This window comes from Antennarius striatus, chromosome 13 (genome assembly GCF_040054535.1).
Source record: "Antennarius striatus isolate MH-2024 chromosome 13, ASM4005453v1, whole genome shotgun sequence".
Classification (NCBI taxonomy): domain Eukaryota; kingdom Metazoa; phylum Chordata; class Actinopteri; order Lophiiformes; family Antennariidae; genus Antennarius; species Antennarius striatus.
In genome coordinates, this window is record NC_090788.1 from 3479636 (window position 1) to 3502251 (window position 22616).

The 22616-nt window shown below is 40.9% G+C and overlaps 2 protein-coding genes across 2 annotated transcripts; both read left to right on the plus strand.

Annotated features, from left to right (window-relative positions):
- Positions 1-5709: 5709 nt before the first annotated feature.
- On the plus strand, positions 5710-13856 carry LOC137606501 (solute carrier family 22 member 6-like). The gene is made up of 15 exons (XM_068331767.1): positions 5710-5925; positions 6074-6238; positions 7264-7337; positions 7424-7553; positions 8138-8241; positions 8379-8533; positions 8670-8838; positions 8997-9120; positions 9217-9332; positions 9464-9518; positions 10267-10426; positions 10594-10702; positions 11305-11383; positions 11949-12076; positions 12669-13856. Exons 1-15 carry the CDS (start codon positions 5899-5901, stop codon positions 12838-12840), a joined length of 1767 nt encoding a protein of 588 aa, XP_068187868.1. The 5' UTR covers positions 5710-5898; the 3' UTR covers positions 12841-13856.
- Positions 13857-15609: 1753 nt separating this feature from the next.
- On the plus strand, positions 15610-22324 carry LOC137606503 (solute carrier family 22 member 6-like). The gene is made up of 14 exons (XM_068331769.1): positions 15610-15636; positions 15759-15923; positions 16289-16344; positions 16433-16562; positions 18697-18800; positions 18984-19138; positions 19297-19465; positions 19613-19736; positions 19859-19974; positions 20121-20175; positions 20302-20461; positions 21024-21132; positions 21953-22031; positions 22193-22324. The coding sequence occupies exons 1-14, from the start codon at positions 15610-15612 to the stop codon at positions 22322-22324; spliced, it is 1581 nt and encodes a 526-aa protein (XP_068187870.1).
- The last annotated feature ends 292 nt before the right edge of the window (positions 22325-22616 follow it).

Below are 22616 nucleotides of genomic sequence, written 5' to 3' on the forward strand. Positions count from 1 at the left end.
ACCCCTATAGTGATCTGTGTTGTGAAACAGACTCGACCTGTAGCTGCAGGTGTGCTGTTATTGTTTTCTTGTGCAAGGTTAAGAGTGTCTAAGACGTGGATTTATAATTCTGTTGACAGAAACACTCATGTCAGCCACGCTGGACCACAGTAACAATCTAACTTATCACTTTCTCACATGTGTGTCTGCTTTAGACACAAATTGTCTTTTAGGATTACGACGGCAAAGATATTGTGGCTATTTTGCTGACATTAATGTTTTCTGACTCAAAATTTCTAAAATAAAAAACAAAAACAGTCAGGCTTTAGGGGACCTCCTTTATTCAGAATTATTACAAATCTGTCCTGAAGAAAAGCTTCTCCGCTAAGTCTAAAAAAAATCTGGAGTGCATTTTAAAATCTTTTTTTTAAAATGATACTGTCACACACTGTGTTGTTAATCTAAATGCTTTAATGTGACCACAAAGTGTTAGACAAGAGAATTGAACGTTTAAGCCTTTCTTAAAGATGTCAGTTTAATCTTTAACATAAAATATTTTGAAAGAACAAATGACTGAACATCTTGAATGGTTAATCTGCTGTCGCAGGAGTTTCCAGACCTACAGTACATCACAGAACTGGGTCACGACAATAACCCACTGACTTGGTCATGTTAATGTTCGACATCTCAGACAACGTCTTTGTCTGTTCTACATGAATCATTGTCATATTTCAGACACACAATCGTGTCATCTTGATCAGCTCCAGCTTACTGGTTTGACCTGACTTGACTCAGCAGAGAGACAAGATGCTAACTGACAGAAACATGTAATCCATGTGTAACAACAGGCAGCAGTGATGAGGTCAAAGCAAGTGGCTTTGTTGTGAGGACTTTGTATCTTGAATCTTCAGAGATGGTGACTTGTTGACTGCAGCACTGGGGCGACGATTCCCAACATCATCTCACAACATGATAAAATGAAATAACCTGACAGAAATTTCTGTCGTCCTCTTAAAACTGTCACCACATTTCAACATCATTTAAAAATTTCTGACAAAAACGTCCCGTTCTGTTGTTTTGGCTGTTTTTTTTGGTGGAATTTAATCACTAAGCTGAAAGGGAAGTGTATATACAGTGATCCCTCGCTTCTTCAAGATGCACAGCTTCACTACATTGCAGATTTTTAGTAGGAAATCACGTGATATTGTACTCGCATTCTATTGGCTGACAGCATCCGGAAGTGCACTGCATTCTGAGACTCACGGAACGAAATGCACCTCTATGAAACACAAAAGTGTCACGGTTCGGCGTGGCAGTGCTGCTGTGTGGCAGGGAGAGGCCAAGCTGGTGGGTGGAGCCACGGCTCCACACCTGAGACTCATCCACACGCCATGGTGATCATCTCACCTGAACTTGCTTTGGTGCTAATGACAATAAGGCTTTTTAAGCCTGGCTCAATGAGAGCTCAGAGCTGGTTCGTTTGCTCATGTTTGGTTCCTGGTAGTCTGCCCTGATTATTAGTTTCTTGTCTGTCTGGAGAATTTTTACGTTTTGTTAATAAATCATGGAGGGAAGATTTGCTTTTGGTGTCCTGCACTTGGGTCCATATTCCGCATCACGTGACAGAACGAACCAGCCAACTCTGGACCCAGCGGACACCAACCTCCTTGCTGCCCTGACCAGCAGCAATTCCTGGAACCCAGAACAGGCTGAGTGGAGACGGCGGGGGAGAGACACCTGGGCATGGCTGGCAGCTTACGCTGGAATTCCAGCTCCACCTTTTTTGTCAGACCTCGAGCCTGTTCCAGTGCCGGTTCCGGTACCCCCGCACGGACGCCAGTCTGCTCCTGTTCCTGAACCCCGCCTCGAGTCTGCTCCTGTTCCTGCTCCCCGCCACGAGTCTGCTCCTGTTCCTGCTCCCCGCCTCGAGTCTGATCCTGTTCCTGCTCCCCGCCTCGAGTCTGATCCTGTTCCTGCTCCCCGCCTCGAGTCTGATCCTGTTCCTGCTCCCCGCCTCGAGTCTGCTCCTGTTCCTGCTCCCCGCCTCGAGTCTGCTCCTGTTCCTGCTCCCCGCCTCGAGTCTGCTCCTGTTCCTGCTCCCCGCCTCGAGTCTGATCCTGTTCCTGCTCCCCGCCTCGAGTCTGATCCTGTTCCTGCTCCCCGCCTCGAGTCTGATCCTGTTCCTGCTCCCCGCCTCGAGTCTGATCCTGTTCCTGCTCCCCGCCTCGAGTCTGATCCTGTTCCTGCTCCCCGCCTCGAGTCTGATCCTGTTCCTGCTCCCCGCCTCGAGTCTGATCCTGTTCCTGCTCCCCGCCTCGAGTCTGATCCTGTTCCTGCTCCCCGCCTCGAGTCTGATCCTGTTCCTGCTCCCCGCCTCGAGTCTGATCCTGTTCCTGCTCCCCGCCTCGAGTCTGATCCTGTTCCTGCTCCCCGCCTCGAGTCTGATCCTGTTCCTGCTCCCCGCCTCGAGTCTGTTCCTGTTCCTGACCCTCCCTGGGACAGTTTATGGGACGTCGGGGGCCGTCCCTTGAGGGGGGGGTACTGTCACGGTTCGGCGTGGCAGGGAGAGGCCAAGCTGGTGGGTGGAGCCACGGCTCCACACCTGAGACTCATCCACACGCCATGGTGATCATCTCACCTGAACTTGCTTTGGTGCTAATGACAATAAGGCTTTTTAAGCCTGGCTCAATGAGAGCTCAGAGCTGGTTCGTTTGCTCATGTTTGGTTCCTGGTAGTCTGCCCTGATTATTAGTTTCTTGTCTGTCTGGAGAATTTTTACGTTTTGTTAATAAATCATGGAGGGAAGATTTGCTTTTGGTGTCCTGCACTTGGGTCCATATTCCGCATCACGTGACACAAAAGTGCTTAAAATGGTCTATAAGAGTGTGGGAAAAGGTAATACAGATATAAGGTGGTTTAATATCAGTATGGGGAGGGTTGATAAAAGTTTAAACTAGAAGTTAAATAAAGTTTAAATAATTACATAATAAAATAAATAGCTTGTCACTATAACGTGGAATTTCGTTTTTCAGAGGTGGTCTTGGAACGCATTAACCGCTAGAAACGAAGGATTACTGTACACAAATACATGATTATGTAAACAATCAAAACATTTAAAATATTTGTTATCTGCAGCATCATTGAAAACATGTACAGTATGTCGCAATTTTGATAGCATCTGAAAGAGACAAAAGTTTTGTAAAAACAGATATGTCCTACATATGGGTCTCAACAGGTTATGTGACATAGTTTAGATCAACACAAATTCACTGTTTACTTTCTCAGGAGACAAAGACTATTCAAAAAATTTAATATAGTTAGGGAATGTTAAAATGTTGTCTCCTAAATGTCTTGTTTTGTCTGTGTGAGCCTGCAGGGTCATAGCAGAGTTGCTTAAGAACAATTTTTTTGAAACTATGATGGAAGATTGCGATCTGATCTGTGTTGCTCCCCTTTATTAAGTTGCAGTCCTGTTGGACACCTGTCATCATATTTATATACTGGTGCTGTCAAACAAATCACAGAAGCCTTGTACATAATCGATAAAAGTAACACCACTTATTGACTTGAAGCATATGGCTAAAAAAAAAGCATGTTTCGGTTAGTCGCAATACATAAGGCCACTACCCCTGGTGACACAACCAGGCACCTGAGCTACCTGGACATCTTTGGAACCCAAATGTATGTTGATCAATATTTTTGCAGATGTAGCAAAAAAATCCTGTGATTGTAAAATTTATTTGAAGGGAACAGAAAGTTTCTGGAGTCTATCCCAGCTGGCATTGAAAGGTCAGTCTAGACAACTCACCATTTTATCGCTTGGACACACAAATCAACCAATCATACTTATAGACATAGATTATGGGAAATTAGAGCTATCAATTTGTGTTCATTGTGTGTTTTTTTGGAGATGGGAGGAAGCCAGAGAATCCAACGAGAACTAGGACCTCTCATCTGAGCGCCCTTCCACCCGCAGACCCAGAACACTCGGCTCCATCCACAGAGGAGGTATGGGGCACCTTCTCTTCACCAATGACTGCCTCAGCATCTCACCCACCACACCATATCTCAAATACTCAGACGATACAACCATTGTTGCCCTTCTCTCAGACAACCAGTCAATCGATCGATCAATCTTTATTTATATAGCACGTAATCCCACCAGCAGACATTTCAAAGGGCTTTAGCAGACAGAGAAACCCAACAGGACCCTCCAGAGCAAGCATAAGAGACAGCGCCAGGGAAAATCTCCCTTATTGAGGAAGAAACTCCGGGCAGCACCAATCCTACCTGGACAATCACAACAGTCACCCAGTCCACCAAGTGGTGCAAAGACAACTACCTCCAAATCATTGTCGCTTAAAGGAAATTCTGTTCAATCCCTGCCCCCCACCCACCCCAGCACCCCACCCTAGCAGCCCACCCTAGCACACCACCCTAACTCTAAGCACTCAAACAGTGGACATTCACATATTTGGGAATAACTCCAGATACTAAACTCACCTTTAGCACACTATGGACATTCAAAAAAGAAGACTGTCAGCCTTCCGCAAACTTACAGGATTATATCTTGCACCCTCAAACCGTCCTTCTTTACTGTTCCACTTGCTTCTTCAACATGCTTTCCGTGACCAGCTGGGCCAAGCGCACACACATTACAAACACAGCTACCAGAATCATTGGTCTCCCCACACCTAGCCTTACAAAACAACACAACAGGTCCATCACTTGCTTGGCAAACTCCATAGTACAAGACATCACCCACCCACTGCACCAGTATATCATCCCACTACCTTCACGGCGCAGGTACAAAACCATCATATTTAGGAGGACTCTTCTGGGAAAAAGCTTGATGCTTGCAGTTACAGTCACTCTGAACAGCAGGCCTCACTGATCTGTCTTTCTGCTACTGCTTGCCTTTGTTAATGTTCCCCATTTGATCCCGTTCTCTTATGTTCTAGTCTTATGTGTAATGTGTAATGTTGTTCTTCCCATAATGAACAGTCGATGAAGACGAATTTCCCTGCGGAGACCAGTAAATGTAATCTCTAATCTCTTGCTACCTACTGTGTCCCAGAGAGAGGGAAAGAGAAAGAAAGACTACATTTAGCCATTAACAGAATTAAAACATTAAACAGAAGAGCAAGAGTTGGTAAGGTTTATTTTAACTTTACTTATTATGTCTTTCTAGTGTTCCAAGTCTCCTCCCATATTCCCACCCATCCACAAGATTTTGGATTTATACACATCTCTTTTTTGTCCTTAATCATCTATCCGGCATCAAACTGTAAGTATGTTTCACTGACTTTTACAGAAAATCCCCTTCATGTTCAGTTTGTCGTTTTTTGATTGAATGGATGAATGAAAAAAAATTCCTAAGGTTGATAGTCACTAATCCTCCTTTAACTCTCACCAGGTTCTCAACAAATATGTCACCTGTTTATAGTACATTATATTTTGAGTTTGTCAAAAGCCATGATAGAATTTCCTGTCAGAACATTTAAATACTTTTGGGCAGAGACGCTAGAATGTGCTGCAAAAAAAGTGTACAATAATTGGAATAAGTTTCTAATGTTTTTGGAAACATTCCGGGGTTGATTGTTGGAGGCTGTGGTTTTTTCGTAAACTGAGCTTTGAAAATTCCATAAATGGGTTTAAATGTTGAGGCACAAAGACATTTGTTCATTGTAAATTTTTTATATATTTGTTTTGTTTTATTCTCAGGTTCATTCATCTGGAACAAAAAAATCAAATCCTGAAATCACAAGGCATTTTATGACAGTAAAAACAATGACAATAACAATTAATAATTACTAATTTTATTTTAAGACCAGTGTTTACGCAGGATATAAAACATTTAAAATAAATTCTAAAGAATACAGTTTATGATTTTCATTTTTCTGAGTGAAAACTGAAGACATGGGTTTCTCCGAGCTGTTGGAAGAGGTGAGTGATGCTATTTTTATAATAGCATTATTATGAAGTTGGTTCAACTGAAGTCACCTTTCCAGGTAAATCACATGGGATGTGCAGGTGTGTAACACAAATTTCCTGTCACCCCTCCCGTACCCTAACCCCTCCTTGCCTTGCTAAGATTGGTGGTTTCGGGAGATACCAGTGGATCCACGTTACTGTAATCGTTTTCCCCAGTTTTCTACTGATGAGTCAAAACTTACAGAACAACTTTGCCTCTGGAGTTCCTGCCCACCACTGCAGCCTACCAGCCAATCACAGCCTCAACAACCTATCACATGTCCAGGTAACCCATCTAACACTACTCAGTAACCATTTCACGGGGGAACCTGTTTCATAAGAAGGTAACTTCTTACCCAACCAGGTTAACTATCAAGTAGTACTAGTAATAAGTCTTCAGGTTAACCTGAATCACTTAATATTTAACTCTTAGGTTGTACTAGCCAGCGCAGTGACGTGCAGTCAGAGGCATGGCCTCACCTGCCATCTTGAAAGAAAGAAAAAAGGAAAATGGAAGAAATAAATTAAATGGTTATATTTATCCAGAGATGTGTAAGATAGTTATTAAGATAGTTATTATAAGTTATTTTCCATTTAACGTCACCAATTTGAGATTACAATGATCCATCGTTACCCGTGGTTAACGAGTTCCAGGACCACCCTCAAATAATAGAATTCCTCGATATTGTAATGAACTATTTGTTTTACTATTTTATGGTAATTAAAATTTTTATGAACCCTTTCCATACTGACATTAAACCACCTTCTATCTATTACCTTTTCCCACACTCTTATAGATTGTTTGAAGCGCTGTTAAATGTTTATTTAATACATGGAAGTGCGCTGCATTCTGTGAGTCTTGGAATGCAGTGCACTGCCAGGTGCTGTAAGCCAATAGAATGCGCGTACAGTATCACGTGACTACCTACTAAAAATCCGCGATGAGGTGAAGCCGGGCATCTTGAAGCGCGGATGTGCGAGGGATTATTGTTTTTTTACTCAAAATCGCCAAATTTTCACATTTATCGATGAAATACTGTGAACAGACCTGTGGTGAGGCAGTCATACTAGAAAAGCATGCTGTAAGTACAGTCCATGTAGCATTTACAAGGTAACCTGTGTCAACAGTAGATAATTTGTCTCATTAGCAAATAACCCACCTGACAGCACTAGAAAACTTTTCCAAATGCAGTTATTTATGTGCCTCTGTTTCACTACCACACATCCTTAGCAAACTACGAGAATTACATCTTTCCTGTCATGAATGTCATTAGTTTAGGTGGTTTAATGTCTGTGATTGGTTATATTTAGGTGGATGAGAAACAACTACTTAAAGCTTTCATCCCCTTGGACTCTTCAGGAACGAGACTACATCGCTGCAGGAGGTAAAGACTCTCTGTGCCACACTTCATTGATAAATACCTCTATTCTGACGTAATGGGTTGCTTCATTTGTTGTTGCTGTTATTCAGGTATGTGGAGCCCCAATGGCATTTGATTACCACAAACATTTCAGCCAACGTCAGCCAGCAATGGACTGAGGAATGTTTAGATGGATGGACATTTGATCCCTCTGAGTTCCTCTCTACCACCATTACTGAGGTATGGTCTCTTCAGAAGACACATGCTCACAAACGTCCACACTGATGTCAATTAGGTGATATATGGTAAAAGGAGCTTTTTCTTATCTCTAATAAGATCGTGGTTATCAATGGAGAATTTTTAATTTCATGGTGCCATCATTGTGTACCTTCTGATGAGGTTTTTCTCGGGAAAGGTATGATAATTTTTATATTCCAAAGCATGACAGTCCCTTGGCTTATTTCTGACTAAGGAACTTCATTGTCCACAAAAAGTGGCAACAAAGCAGTAACATTCTTAGTTGCATTGTTAACATACATCTAATGAACGGTTCTCCAGCTGGTGGAGAGGAAACATCTTGCGCATGTCATGGTCCAAGTTTAACAGCAGGAGTTTGGCTTTTTCTCATATTAGGTCTTTAAGATTCTCTCTTGTAAACATTGTCAGTGTCCTTCTTTCCATCCCCTTCTTCAGAGGTCACTTTGTCAGCCAAATTTCTTTAGACATCTTTGGGGACTGATGCACCTCAAGTAGGCAACCTAACAAGGAAGGTAAAATATTGAAAGGGGTCAACTCATTGACCATTTTTGTTTCTTGTCCTGCAGTGGAAACTCGTGTGTTCTCGCCATCCTCTCAAACAGATGATTCAAACCATTTACATGGGTGGATTTTTAGCAGGAGCGATGGTCTATGGCCTTCTGTCAGATAGGTAACTTGTACAAAAACATATATTAACCAAAAGAGCTTTGCACCTGTGAAAGTCTGAACCAATGGCAAGGTTCGTCTGCTTGCAGTTGTAGGGACAATCCAAAATCAAAGGAGTCATGCTCTTCTCTTCTCTTTCAGGTTTGGGAGGCGATCAATCATTCTGTGTTTGCACCTGAAGCTGGCTGTGCTTGGTTGTGCTTCAAGTTTCTCTCCTTCCTACACAGTCTTTTGTGTTTTTAGATTCCTTTGTGGAATGGCGGTGTCTGGACTTATTATTACTGGAATTACGCTGAGTACTCATCTTTCTTTTGTTTTGTCATAAATTACAGGTCCAGTTTTAATGATATTGCTGAATTACTAATTCTTTACAAAAATGAACTGATCAACCTATGTGCCTACCTGACCGACTGCTTTCCTGTCTCCCTCTAGATGTGGAGTGGCTCCCCAATAAAGCAAGGGCCACAGTGTCCATAGCAAATTCTTGTAACATCGCATTTGGTCAGATAGTCCTGTCTGGTATTGCCTATTTGCTGAGTGACTGGAGAAAGCTGCAGGTGGCCCTCGCTGCCCCACATTTCCTGTACTTTGCTCTGACCTGGTTGGTACCGATTTCAAAAATAAATTTCGCTAAGTTCTTTTAATCTATGATTGGTCTAGTTGTTCTCACATTTAAGTTCTCTAGATGGTCATGAAGTTCTAATCTAATGTTGTGGGTCCAATTAAATAGGTTCTAATGCTTTCTTCCTGATTGTTCAGGTGGTGCTCAGAGTCGGCTCGTTGGTTGATTTTAAATGGTCAACCTGATGAGGCATTAAAGACTCTTCAACGTGTTGCTCGAGTCAATGGAAAACCAGAGATGATTGATAAATTGACAAGAGAGGTAACTTGTCTTTCTAACTACCTGCCTACCATATATATATATATAAACATGGATGATAAACACCAGAAACTAACATCAATCCAATGTAACCTGCAGATTTTAGACTTTCACATGAAAAAAGAGATCGAGATGAGCCGTTTGTCGTTCACAGCGTACGACCTGATGAGGACCAGAGGAATGAGACGAATCTCCCTTTGTCTGCTTGTCATCTGGTCTGAGAATCCACCTTTTTTTTAAACTTAACTGCACTTCATAATACATACATGTAGCTGCACACAGAGGTGTGATATCTCTCTCTGCGCACCAGTCTACCTGTCCTTATTCATTATGTCTTCTTCTGCAGGTTTTCCACCGGTTTTGCATATTATGGACTTGCAATGGATCTTCAGCAGTTTGGAGTGAGTGTATCAAAGGATCCCCTTGTAAACCCTGAAATAAAATTGTTTCAGTGCTTCCAGGGTCTCCCCTGGTTTCCCCACACATGACTGGGTCTGCTATTCAAAGACCTTTAACTTTAAACAACAGGCTAGTACACTTTCTCCATTTTACCTTTACTTTGAAACAAGGACCCCAAGCATGTGAAATCCTGCACTTGGGACAGCCGTTCATTTATATCCTGGAGAAAGCGATCGTCTATTTTCCAACTCAGACCCAAATCCTCAGTCGTGGAAGTGCTGATTCCTTCCAATCAGTTCCAACCTGGAATAGTGTTCAGCCTAATCCTTTCAAGGAGCAGAGTTCCAGAACCTATCCCATGCATCAAGTTGAGCCCAATGCTGTCAAGCCAGTATTTTCCAACCTAATACACCTGCTTTGGTTATTTCCCAATAAAAGAGATTACATTTCATGTCCCCCCAAGCCATGAGGCAGCTCATGATCAGTCCAGCAAGGCAACGTCTACTACTCTTTGCTATTGAAGCCACATCACATCAGACTCCAATGGTAACATGGTTCTCTATGGCAGCGGGCCCACTGGTCAATGGATCCTGCCAGGGAAAATCTTCAGGTTCTATGGGAATTACTAATTCTCTGAATTGTTTTACTTTTCAGAATACAATCAAAGAAAGGGCAGGTTATGAACCACTAACCCTAACCCAAATTATTATTCATTATTATGAAGCTGCTTTCTGTCTTTGATTATTCCAGGTGAGCACCTACCTGATACAGCTCATCTTTGGAGCAGTCGATATTTTGTCCAAATTGACAGTTTTGGTCGTACTTTCCTACCTGGGGAGGAGGATATCTCAGTCCTCTTGTCTTCTGCTGGCATCTATCATGATCTTTGCAAATACCTTCATCTCCAGGGGTGAGAAAAGCACCGACGATGATAAACGTCATTCCAACAACTCACTCAGTTTTTAAGACAAGGATCTGAACACAGTCAAAGCAAATCCTCATCGCACCTGAACCCTCAAACAGTACTGAAGTGCAGAGCAGAAAGACCACATGTTTGATTCATAACTCTGCCCACAGATTTGAAGGCCATCAGGACGACTTTAGCATGTCTGGGTAAAGCGTTTACTGCATCAGCCTTCAGCACGGCCTTCTTGTTCAGCGGAGAGCTCTACCCCACCGTCATCAGGTGAAACTGCAGGTTCAAACCCATATACCCATTTAAGACTATTTATTCAGTGCAGGACTGTTCTGGCTTTATTTTTATGTATGTATATTATAAACCTAAATTTTCTTTAAATCTGGGCAACGGAATGAGAATCTTCTTAGACTCAGAACAGAGGATAAGATGAGTCTAATGTAAGATGCAATACAAAAACAAATTGTGTTGACTTTTATCTATTCATTTTTTTACTGTGTGCTTCAAGCCACATTTGTAAAACACTACACGGAACACAGACGCTGCTATGTTTAACATATTTTGTTTGCTTTAGGACAAAACCACCCCATATATGAGAGAGGATGTCTTTATATAAAAGGACCCTCCAACAGAACATATCTGTGCAGGTCTGCGCATTTAAGGCCGACAACGGAAGTGTTGTCATCTGATAGTTGCGTGATTGGTAAAGCTGGGGTCATCGCTATTAGCGTGAAAGCTCTGACTTATTGAGTCAGTGAGTGATGAGGTTAACATTATTGGTTTGTTGAGTGATCTATTTTAGTTAACTAGATCACTGGAGATATTCCTTATCTGTCAGACTTGTCTCATAATGTGTGTTGATGTCTTTTCAGGCAGACAGGAATGGGGTTCGTCTCGACTATGGCAAGGGTCGGCAGCATGGCAGCCCCTGTCATCCTAATCCTGGGCGAGGTGACATTCCTCTTGTTTATAAAATTAAAAGTATAAAAATAATTTGACAATTTAAGTTATTTCATACTGTTTAGATTCAATCCAAAAAACTTTATTTGTCCCCAAGGGGACAATTACCCCTCTTGGTGTGATATGCTTCCCATGGATACAAGGCATACGTATGGGACCATCAATGTGGTATTAAAGAACCGGGCCTCCTTCTTCTGTTGCTCTATGGTCCAGTTGTGATGCTCACATGCCCTTTGGAAACCTTCTCAGTCATCCAGCATCACAATTTGACCCAAACACACTCAAATCCTTACGCTCATTTTTCGTGCTTCTAACATAACAACATTGAAGATCTGGATACTGAGACTATTTGTGTTATTGTCTTCACTTGTCAGTTACGTTATGGCTGTTTGGTGTATGTGCCTTCAGGATAATCGAATTTGAAGTCATCAAAACAAAACTAAAAAATCTTAGTCCATCAGTCTGTCGGCTTCTGTCAATGTCTGGTTAACTGATGTCTTGACCAGAAACCAGATAACAAATCCATGCTGACATTATTGGTGACTCCATCTCCCAGGTTCTCCCTGCTCTGCCTGGTTTAGTGTATGGAGGGTCAGCGATGGTGGCCGGATTCGTTGCCTGCATCCTGCCGGAGACGCTGAACATGCCACTGCCAGACACCATAGATGATGTGGAGCAGAAATGGTGAGCCAATAACCAGCATTCAGCTTTAGGACCACTGGTATATTACAGCTGTACTGTGTTTTCAATGTTAGCGTCATTAGCAGCTGTAGTTTCATGAACAGAATTAGCTGAGGGTGCGACCCTCGTGCGCGACCCGTCACTCCGCCTCCCTTGTACCTCTGTATGTCTGCTCTGTCTACTAATTGCATGCCCACAGGCCCCTAGTGTGCCCTGTGCTCAGGGGCCTGTGACCTGTAACCCCCGTGTGTAATTAATAAGGGTAAAGGGTAAAAAGAATTTCCCCAAGAGGGACAAATAAAGTACTGGTTATTATTATTACATTTGGAGTTTTAGGAATATGTGTAGTGTTAACGTTTTTGACAGTCCATTCCCCTGCTGTCTTCCTTCATTTATGTGTCCAAAGCTTCAGTCATAACTCACTGAAATATTTGTGTAATGTACCTAAAAGCCCCTGTCATGGCTGGTATGTGGTAATGTTAACAGCACCCTCAATCACTACTCATTCAATCCCTACGGCCATGGTCATGGTTATCAACAACCTGGTCATTAATAATTTCTTTCATTTTAATAACTGAAAACTATCTACCTTTAGGTTTCGGGGGAAGGCTGGCCCCCAGGGGAACACATCATTATGTGAAGGAGGAGCTTCTGAGTGTGGGGGCGTGGTCTCAGCAGAGGATCTGCCTCTAAAAGTACTGAACGATGTAGAAGAAGCTGGACGCAATGCCTTCAGTCCAATCAGTCCCCTCAGAGACACTGAATGATCAACTGATGGCTGGATTGTATTTTGGCTCAAGTCTTTGATGAACAAAATAATGAACCAACGACAATCCAAAAAGTATTTCAATGAGAAAATGTATTTTCAATGATTTGTCAAGTACTGTACTTGACAAACTAATTTTGTGAGTTACATGTAAATGATTCAAAACTTAAAAACATCAGTCAAGCTTGATTAAACCTCCCACGTTTAGAATTATCACAATTCTGTGCTCCGTAAAAGATTCAGGTTAGTCCAAAAACTTTGTCATGCTTTTTCATATCTCTTCAACCAAAATTTCTTCAGTGTTTCTTTGTTTTTCACAAACTGGCAAACAAAAAATTAAATGTTTAAGGCTTTCTTAAAGATGTCCATTTAATATTTAACAGGAAACATTTTGTATGGTTAATCTGCTGTTGCCTGAGGTTCTGTCCTTCCATAGCAGGTCCCAGGATTGTGTATTAGCATCAACGAATTACAGGTTGACTTTGTTCTGTTAAGGTTCACCATCTCAGACAACAACTTTCTCTGTTCTACATGATCATTCTCATATTTCAGACACATAAACTGACAAATTGAACAGCAAACATCAGTCTCTCTTTAGATTCCCAGGAGTGTATATATTTTCAAATATCAAGTTCTTTTTAGTTCCTAATAAATGGTTGGAGAAGTTTTTGTTTTTAGTAATTGTTTTTTATGCAAAAAGAAAATACCTATACGTGGGTCTCAACAGGTTCTGTGACATAGTTCAGATGAACACAAGAGTGCTCATTCCACTGCTTCTTTTTCAAGTGACACAGGCCCTTCAATAATTTGAACATGTGGAATTTTTTCACTTTAGTGTAAATGTACTTGTTTGCTCCTGTTTACGTTGTGTGAGTAAAAGATCATAGTGTTAAATTACCTTGCAGGAATCAAATATAAGGTAGAGTTGCTTTTGGGCAAGTTTTGTTTGAGAACATGATGCAATGATTACCAAAGGATTTATTACTGTGTAAATATTATTCAAAGTACTACTAAAATGTAGATCTCCTTTCTTTGTCTTCTTTCCATTGTAGATTACCACTTTCGTCTGTGTAATATTACGTTTTGAGTTTACTATAGTGGCTGAGTCACATCAATACGACAGTTGGTATTTGGTATCAAATTGCGGCTATTTAGGTAGGAATAAGAAATAAATGTAAAACCAAGGCTTCAGCACTTCGGAATAAATGAGGAAGCAACCAAGGACATTTTAAAAGACAAATTGTGAGTGTTTCCTCAAGAGAAGGGAACCAACACAAGCAGTTCTTGAAAAACTAGTCATGGGTTTGTTTGTTTTGTTTTTTTAATTTTATAATCTGATTATGATCCCCACAAGGGAAATTAGTGAAACACTCCAGTTAGTATCTAAATCATGCATATAAATACAGGCCCTGAACACACACATACGGGGGAGGTAGAGTGACGGGCAGCTCCTTCGTGGTACGACCAAATGAGCAACTTGTAAGGGGGGACGACACCTCCCACTGTCAGCTCACCTCTGGGTGGTTTTTTGTTTTGTTTTTTGGCGTCAGCGGGAATCAAACCGCCGATCTTGAATCATAGGATGACAGTTTTAAAATTTAAATGTTAAGGACAAACACAAAATACACAAGTAAGGCTAGAAGCCATTGATGCCCTGAGGAGCATCAATGATTCAAGGAGCATCTTTTTCTGGCAGGCTGAAGATCTGAAGATTACCTTTTATGACTCCCCTCTCTCAAGGGGGCAAAGAATGGAGACACTGATTTGCAAGTCTGCAAAGAGGACCTTGGTCTGTTGGGATGCCCTTGTTGCATCAACATGGGAAAATCATTGTGACTGAGAAAGTGCAAGAACAAGAATAGAGAAGTGTGCAAGAATTGGCAGGGCAAGAAAGGCAGGGCTGATGGAAACGATGTCCTGGGAGCCAGCCTTACATTAAAGGAACTTTGGGATGGAAATGGATGCATTCTGTACCAGCAATATATTTATATAGATGTATAGAGGTGGGCTGTAGGGATGGCAGATGGACATCAGAATACCAAGGATTCAATTCAAAGATGCTGATGAGGGGACTCTATTGTGGCCTGATGGCCTGGATCTGACCAACTTCAGTGTAGAGAAGAAAGGCGGAGACCTGAGCACAAGAAAAACTGAGGGTCGGTGCAAACTTTCATTTTTTTTACTGGAGTTTTTCAACTGCCCCACCCACTTTCCCACCCATTTCCATGATTCTAAACACATATTTTACACATGTGCATATGTCATCAGCTCTCCAGTCATTGATCACGCAACAAACTGTAAGTATGTTTTCACTGATATTCAGAGAAAATTCTCTTCTGTTTTTGTTGTGGCCACATCAATCCTATGTGTGTCTTTAGGAGGTTAAATATATTGAAATGTGCATGAAGTGAGAGTTTGAATAATTTGAACAGCTTTGGAAAATATTTTGGGTAAATTGTTGGAGGTTGTGACTGACCAAGAAAAACTGCAGAAATGTGTTCAAATTAATGCATTAATATTAAGTAATGTACAAATTTTACTTGTTCAACTTTAAAAAATTTTATACATTTGTTCTCAGGTTCATTTGGGTGGCAGAGAATCTCAAATTTTATAGCAATAACAACAATGACATAATTGTTATTAATATAACTAAGATTACATCAGCTTTGATGTAGGACCTAAAACATTTAAATTCAGTTCTAAAGAAAAGAGTATCTCATTAAAAAAAACAAAAAAGAGCAACACAGAACTCAATAAATCAACAGAAGACATGGGTTTCTCTGAGCTCCTGGACGAGGTGAGTGATGTATTATGAAAGCATTATTATGAATGTAGTTCAAGTCACCATTCCAGTTAAACCAAGAGTGATTCAGATATGTAACACACATTTTCTTTTTCTGCCGTATTTTTTTTGATGAGGCTGGTGGTTTCGGGAGATACCAGTGGATCCACATGACTATAATCATCTTTCCTAGTTTTCTATTAATGAGTCAAAACCTACAGAACAACTTTGCTTCAGGAGTTCCTGCCCATCACTGCAGCCTACCGGCCAATCACAGCCTCATAAATCTGTCACATGTCCAGGTAAAATCTGTAATGCTGCAAAGTTAACTTTCCAGCACTACAAGGAAGACGCTTACCTTAAAGCATGTTTCTAACACCCCCAGGACACCTGTGTGACTTCTTTACATGTCTCATTAACTCGCAACATGCCTGATGTTACCAGGTAAACTTGGTAACCAGGTAACCATGCCAGGAAATCCATTTCACAATCAGAATACTGGTGTGAAACTGTCACATAACCTGTCTACTACCAATAACCTGTTTGATACAACCACATAGCCTTTCTAAATTTCATCCAGATGAACTGAATAACAACATTCCTTTGATGAATGTTATTGGTTTTACATGATCTGATGACTGGTTGAATTTAGGTGGATGAGAAGCAGCTCCTGAAAGCTTTCATCCCTCTGGACTCAGGAAATAGACTAGACCGCTGCATGAGGTAAAGATTGTTTTTTGTCCGGCTCTGTGTTCATTGATAAAATACTCTGGTGTAATATCCTGCTTGATCTGTTACTGCTGTTGCTAAGGTATGTGGAACCTCAATGGCATCTAACTACTGCAAATAGTTCAACCAATGTTAGCCAGCAAAGGACTGAAGAATGTTTGGATGGATGGACGTTCGATCACTCTGAGTTCCTCTCTACCACCATTTCTGAGGTATGATATATGTTCGCTAATACCCACCTTGATATTAATTACTGTACTTTAAAAGATATAAAGTATGTCATAAAGCAGTTTCAGTGATCATCAATATGGTTATCACTGATCAGTTTTGACTTACATGGTACCAGAGACTGACTGAATGGTCTATGAAATGATCCTAATATCATTGTGAACCTTCAGACAAGTTTTTTAAAAAAAAAAGTGAGATCACTGTTCTTTGGGCAAAGTGGAGATAAGAGGAGTTCCTGTGGTTTGTTAATTTAATAGAAAAGGATACTCCGCCCACTCAAGCCAGTGTCAGCACAATAACCAGCAGTTCTCCGTTTTCCACTTAATAGTTTCTCTTGGCCAGGGATAATCTTTGAGGAAAGAAAGAACAGGAATGTAGCTTGTGGTCTCAAGTTGAGTGCTGGTACAATAAAGCCCCCACCCCAGAGTCTGATGCATCAAACTCCTCTGCTCCAGGTGAGCCAACACAGGAGCCGAGGAGAGTAAGGCCTTTAATTTGGTGAATGCAGCTTCAATGACAGCGGGTATTAATTTCTAAGGGTAATGTCATTTAAACTTCTGCAATCAATACAAGCAAACCTTGGTTTTCTAACGCTTTAGACATCGAACGAATCGGAATTCTACCAAAAAAATTTGGAATTCTTTTTGTCTTGGAAGTCGAACAAAATTTGAAAGTCGAACGCGAAATAATCGCAGTAACATCCATCCTCCTCCTCTCCCTATCCAACATTCTCATATACCAACTGCTCACCACAACAAAGGGAAAAATTCTTATCTTTATTGTTCTCATGCTTTAACTGTAATGTGCTTTTTATTTTAGTTTACTGTATTCAATAATTTTTCACTTAATTTGCGTTCCATTGCCAATTGTACGAGTTACGGTACCGACAACAGTAACTCGTACTTTAGGCTAACCTGATTACGATGAGTTTTTTTTTTCTTTCTTTCTTTATCGTGTTTGCTTCTTTCTTTTACATTTCTTTGATATGTTTCATTACTATACAATTTGATGTATAAATGATATTATGAAATAACATATAGTACGCGGATACAGCGGCAGAAAATGGATGGATATTATGTTGAAAAAAGGTAGTTTTCTAGCGTCCTGGAACAGATTAAGACCATTTACGTTATTTGTAATGGGAAAAATGTATTTGGAATTTGAACAAATCAGTATTCGAACAGCCTCCCGGAACGAATTGTGGTTGGAAACCGAGGTTTGCCTGTACATGGTCGAAGAGTCTTATCCTTCTTGTCGACGAAGACGAAACTTGCACCTAGGATGGATGGATCATGCCTGAAACCGAAGAGTCTGAAATTTAACTCTCCATAGCCTCCTTTTGTGGTTTGGACAGGTTGTAAAGCCTACTACTGGGTAGAGTCATATGGTCGGTGTGGAGGTAGAAAGAGACTTATCCTTACAAAAAACTTCCTGCAGACCATGATATTCAGGGGGGCACCGAAGATCTATTGGTTTAGGTGAATCTGTGATGGAAGAGCTTGTAGATTGGACAGAAGAATGTAGGTAATGAGAATGGCAGAATAGACTTGTAATACAAACTGTTTACCAGTCAACAACTTGGTTGTGTAATTTTAACCAAGGTAAACCCGAAACTAATGGTGAAGTTGTGGCAAACGGAGAACGATAGACTCGTGATGGTTAATAATAATGAAACCCGGACTGTGCATAGGGACACCTTTTGGTTGATGAAAACAGACCTGTAGGTGAAAACAGGCTGCAGAAAATGTATTTAAGGACCTGCATGATGTTCTCTGTAAATTGATCTCTCTACCAGGATGTCTTGGTGAAATCTTCCTGAAAAAATAGGAATTGCATAGTGGATCATACGCACTGTGCATGATGTGGTATAGGTCACAGTTATTTTCTATGATAAATGGCTTAAACGTCATTCTGTCCTTGTGATCTCTTTTTTCTTGACTAAACCTATTGACCAAAAATTTGAAAGTAAATAAAAATTACAGACCATCTGCTTATGTCATCTGATCAAATTTTTTTGGTGGGTCTCAATGAGGCCTGAAAAAAATGTCCAGGGGAAACGCTACTGCAATAAGATTTATATAGAGCTCATTTCGGCTTTTATCTAACCTTGTCCTTCAGTGGGAGCTGGTATGTTCACGGCGTCCTCTCAAACAGATGATTCAGACCATCTATATGGGTGGAATTTTAGCAGGAGCCATCATCTTCGGAAGTCTGTCAGACAGGTGACCTGTAAAAAGTATACACATGTATTTATCACTAGAGCTTTAAACCTGTGAAAGTCTGAATAGCTGGCAGTGTTCACATGATTGTGTCCATGTTTTTTCTTCGTCTGCTGTTGGAGATGAAGTATAAAATCAAACCAGTCTGGAGTTTATCTCTGTCCTTTGTCTCTCTCTCTCTTTCAGATTTGGAAGACGCACCATTATTCTTTGGTCTCACCTTCAGCTGGCTATCATTGGTTGTGTCTCGGCCCTCTCTCCTTCTTACGTCGTCTACTGCATTTTTAGATTCCTCTGTGGAACGGCGGTGTCCGGACTACTGATCAATACAGTGTCACTGAGTACCCATCTTTCTTTCTTTTTTTTTTGCTATAAACTGCAGTTGTAATTTTTAACAAGACTATTGACTTATTACTTCTCTTTGCAAACAGACACTTACATTTTCATAGATGCACCAACCCATGTTTACCTGTCTGATTGTTTTTCTGTCTGTCTCCAGATATGGAGTGGATCCCGAGTAAGGCGAGGGCAATAATATGCACAATAAATTCTTCCAATATTGCATTTGGTCAGGTGGTCTTGGCAGGCATTGCCTATTTACTGAGAGACTGGAGGAAGCTGCAAGTTGCCCTCGCTGCCCCACATTTCATATTCTTTGCTCTGACTTGGTTAGTACATAATTTAAAAATAAGTTTCTCTAATCCTTTTACTCTAAAGCTGGCATTGTAGTCCTGATCTTTGTTGTCATGAAGTTATAATCTGATGTTTCGAGTCCTAATTAAATAGGTTCTAATGCTTTCGACCTGATTGTTCAGGTGGTGCTCAGAGTCAGCTCGTTGGTTGATTCTAAATGGCCGATCTGATGAGGCATTAAAGAATCTTCAACGTGTTGCTCGAATCAATGGAAGACCAGAGATCATTGATAAATTGACAAAAGAGGTAACTTGTCTTTCTAACTACCTGCCTACCATGTTTATGTATACCATATACCATGTTTATATATATATATAAACATGGATGACAAACACCAGAAACTAACGTCAGTCCAATGTAACCTGCAGGTTTTAGTCTCTCACATGAAAAAAGAGATCGAGATGAGCCGTTTCTCGTTCACAGCGTACGACCTGATTAGGACCAGAGGAATAAGATGTATCTCCATTTGTCTGCTTGCTGTCTGGTTCGGACAATTAATCTGTTTCAACTTAACTCTTCTTGTGTTACTTTTCCTTCGTAAGATACACATGCCACTGCACACAGAGGTGTGGTACCTGTACATCTGTTCATCAGTCTACCTGTCATTATTCAGTTTGTTTCCTTGTGCAGGTTTTCCACCAGTTTTGCATTTTATGGACTGGCGACGGATCTGCAGGAGTTTGGAGTGAGTACATCAAATCATCCCCAAGTCGAGCTTGAGAAACCATCCCTCCAGTACAAAGGAAGCTCTTCAAACAAAGTTTAGATTATTGTTGATATTATGATGCTATTTTGCTATTTACTATTCCAGGTGAACATCTATCTGATGCAGCTCATCTACGGGGGAGTCGATTTGATTGCCAAATGTTCTTCGTTGGGCATTCTTTCTTTTCTGGGGAGGAGGATATCTCAGTCATCTTTTCTCATTGTGGCTTCATTCATCATCTTCACAAAAATCTTAATCTCCAGGGGTAAAAAAAAACACCAAGATCAGATTATCACCAAGATCATATCAGTTGGTCTTTAAGACTGAACATAGTCAAAACTAATCCTCACTGCATTTAACCTGAACCATCAAGCAAAACTGAGGGACAGAATAGACAGACCACATGTTTGCTATATCAAAGTCAAAAGTCAAAGTCAACTTTATTGCCAAACGTACCATATATGCGCGACATAAAGCACAGATTCATTTTGTAGTCCTCTCTGACCTTCGGTAAACAGGCAGTACAACAAAGACAGTACAACACAGGTAGAACAACAGGAAGTACAACACAGACAGTACAACAGGCAGTACAACACAGACAGTACAACAGGTAGTACAACACAGACAGTACAACAGGCAGTACAACACAGACAGTACAACAGGTAGTACAACACAGGCAGTACAACACAGGTAGAACAACAGGAAGTACAACACAGGCAGTACAACACAGGCAGTACAACACAGGTAGAACAACAGGAAGTACAACACAGGCAGTACAACACTGGCAGTACAACACAGGCAGGCCAACTCCTATAACTTTCCCACAGATATGCAGACCATTAGGACCACGTTAGCATGTCTGGGTAAAGGTTTCATGGCAGCCGCCTTCAGCACTAGTTACCTGTATACCGGAGAGCTCTACCCCACTGTCATCAGGTAAGACTGCTATTTCAAACCCATTAACCCATTTAAGACAGCCGATTCACAGCAGGACTGTTGACTGTCCTTTGTAAGCATTACAATATAGTAGTACTTTGAGATTCGAGTTTAATTTGTTCTAAGACTGACCTGCTAAGTCAAAGTACTTGTAACTGAAATGAATTATGTGAGAAAACACATTTTTTAAAATCAATATAGTATGTGCATACTGTTCCTGTGCATAGCTAATTATTTGTAAGTTATGTAAACAATGATAAAATATGAAAAGAAATGTAAAAGTCATGAGCAAATATGAGCTACGTCTCGACTTCGTGGATATGTGGGAAAGAACAAGATATGGTTTGAGCTGATGTTGTATCCATCCGCCAACTAGCAATGGCGGATGGATATTTCGCATTTTCGCTCGTATATCAAACACAAATATGGACCGAGCGACTGCTTGTATCTCTAAAAACTTGTATGTGAAGTCGCTCGTATGTCAAGGTGCTTCTGTATGTAATGTACAGACCTTTTCTGAGCATTTGAGCTGGCGGTGGAGGGAATATTAGAACAGAATCACCCTCTGTAGAAACAGTGAGCTGGTGAGGTGGCAGAGCAGGAGGAGGGAATAAAGTTTTGAATGTGTTTTATCTATGTTACCCAAAGCTAAGAGATTAAAAACATGTATTAGCAGTAACTGAGAGAAGAAAACAATAAAATAAAATTGTTTTGAATTTTCATTTTAGTCATAGAGTTGCTCTCTCTTGCTGGATTGTTATTGTGTAAGCACCTATCTATCAGGTTTGTTAACTCCTGATGTGTGTTGATGTGTTTTCAGACAGACAGGAATGGGGTTTGTCTCCACCATGGCGAGAGTCGGAAGCATGGCAGCCCCCGCCATCCTAATCCTGGATGAGGTGACGTTCAACTTCCTGAACCTTGTTGAAGAAGTTTTTTGTTTTTTTTTAGCAAATAATCATACACATTTATTTCATCATGAGCAGCTTTTTAAGTTTCTCTGCGTACAAATTCAGCTAACAAATTAATACTAAAACTGTTGATGAACTACATCTCCCAGGTACTCCCTGCTCTGCCCAGTTTGGTGTATGGGGGGTCAGCAATGGTGGCCGGCTGCTTTGCCTGCTTTCTGCCAGAGACACTGAACATGCCACTGCCAGAAACCATAGATGACGTGGAAATGAAAAGATGAGCTGAGAGTTCCTATTTGCACCATTCTTTGCAGAAATCCCACCAAAATTTTTATTAGCCCTTAAAGAAACAAAACAAAACAAAACAGAAAAACTCCCAAAATTTTCACTTTTCCAGCAATACCCATATCATGTTTCCATTCCTAATTAAACCAAAGATACGCATCTTCAGAGATACGTATGTTCAGTTACATATGAGATGTTTTAAAATGCACAGGACCAACATGGCAGACGAAACAAACTCACCCACATCCAGTCAATAGAAATACAAATTACTGCCATGTGCTTTTGCTT

Coding starts and splice junctions, on each gene's coding strand:
- LOC137606501 (XM_068331767.1), top strand. CDS start 5,899: ATGGGTTTCTCCGAGCTGTTGGAAGAG. Junction 10,703..11,304: donor CTCTACCCCACCGTCATCAG/GTGAAACTGCAG, acceptor ATGTCTTTTCAG/GCAGACAGGAATGGGGTTCG. Junction 11,384..11,948: donor TCATCCTAATCCTGGGCGAG/GTGACATTCCTC, acceptor TCCATCTCCCAG/GTTCTCCCTGCTCTGCCTGG.
- LOC137606503 (XM_068331769.1), top strand. CDS start 15,610: ATGGGTTTCTCTGAGCTCCTGGACGAG. Junction 15,924..16,288: donor TAAATCTGTCACATGTCCAG/GTAAAATCTGTA, acceptor GATGAGAAGCAG/CTCCTGAAAGCTTTCATCCC. Junction 18,801..18,983: donor TTCGGAAGTCTGTCAGACAG/GTGACCTGTAAA, acceptor TCTCTCTTTCAG/ATTTGGAAGACGCACCATTA.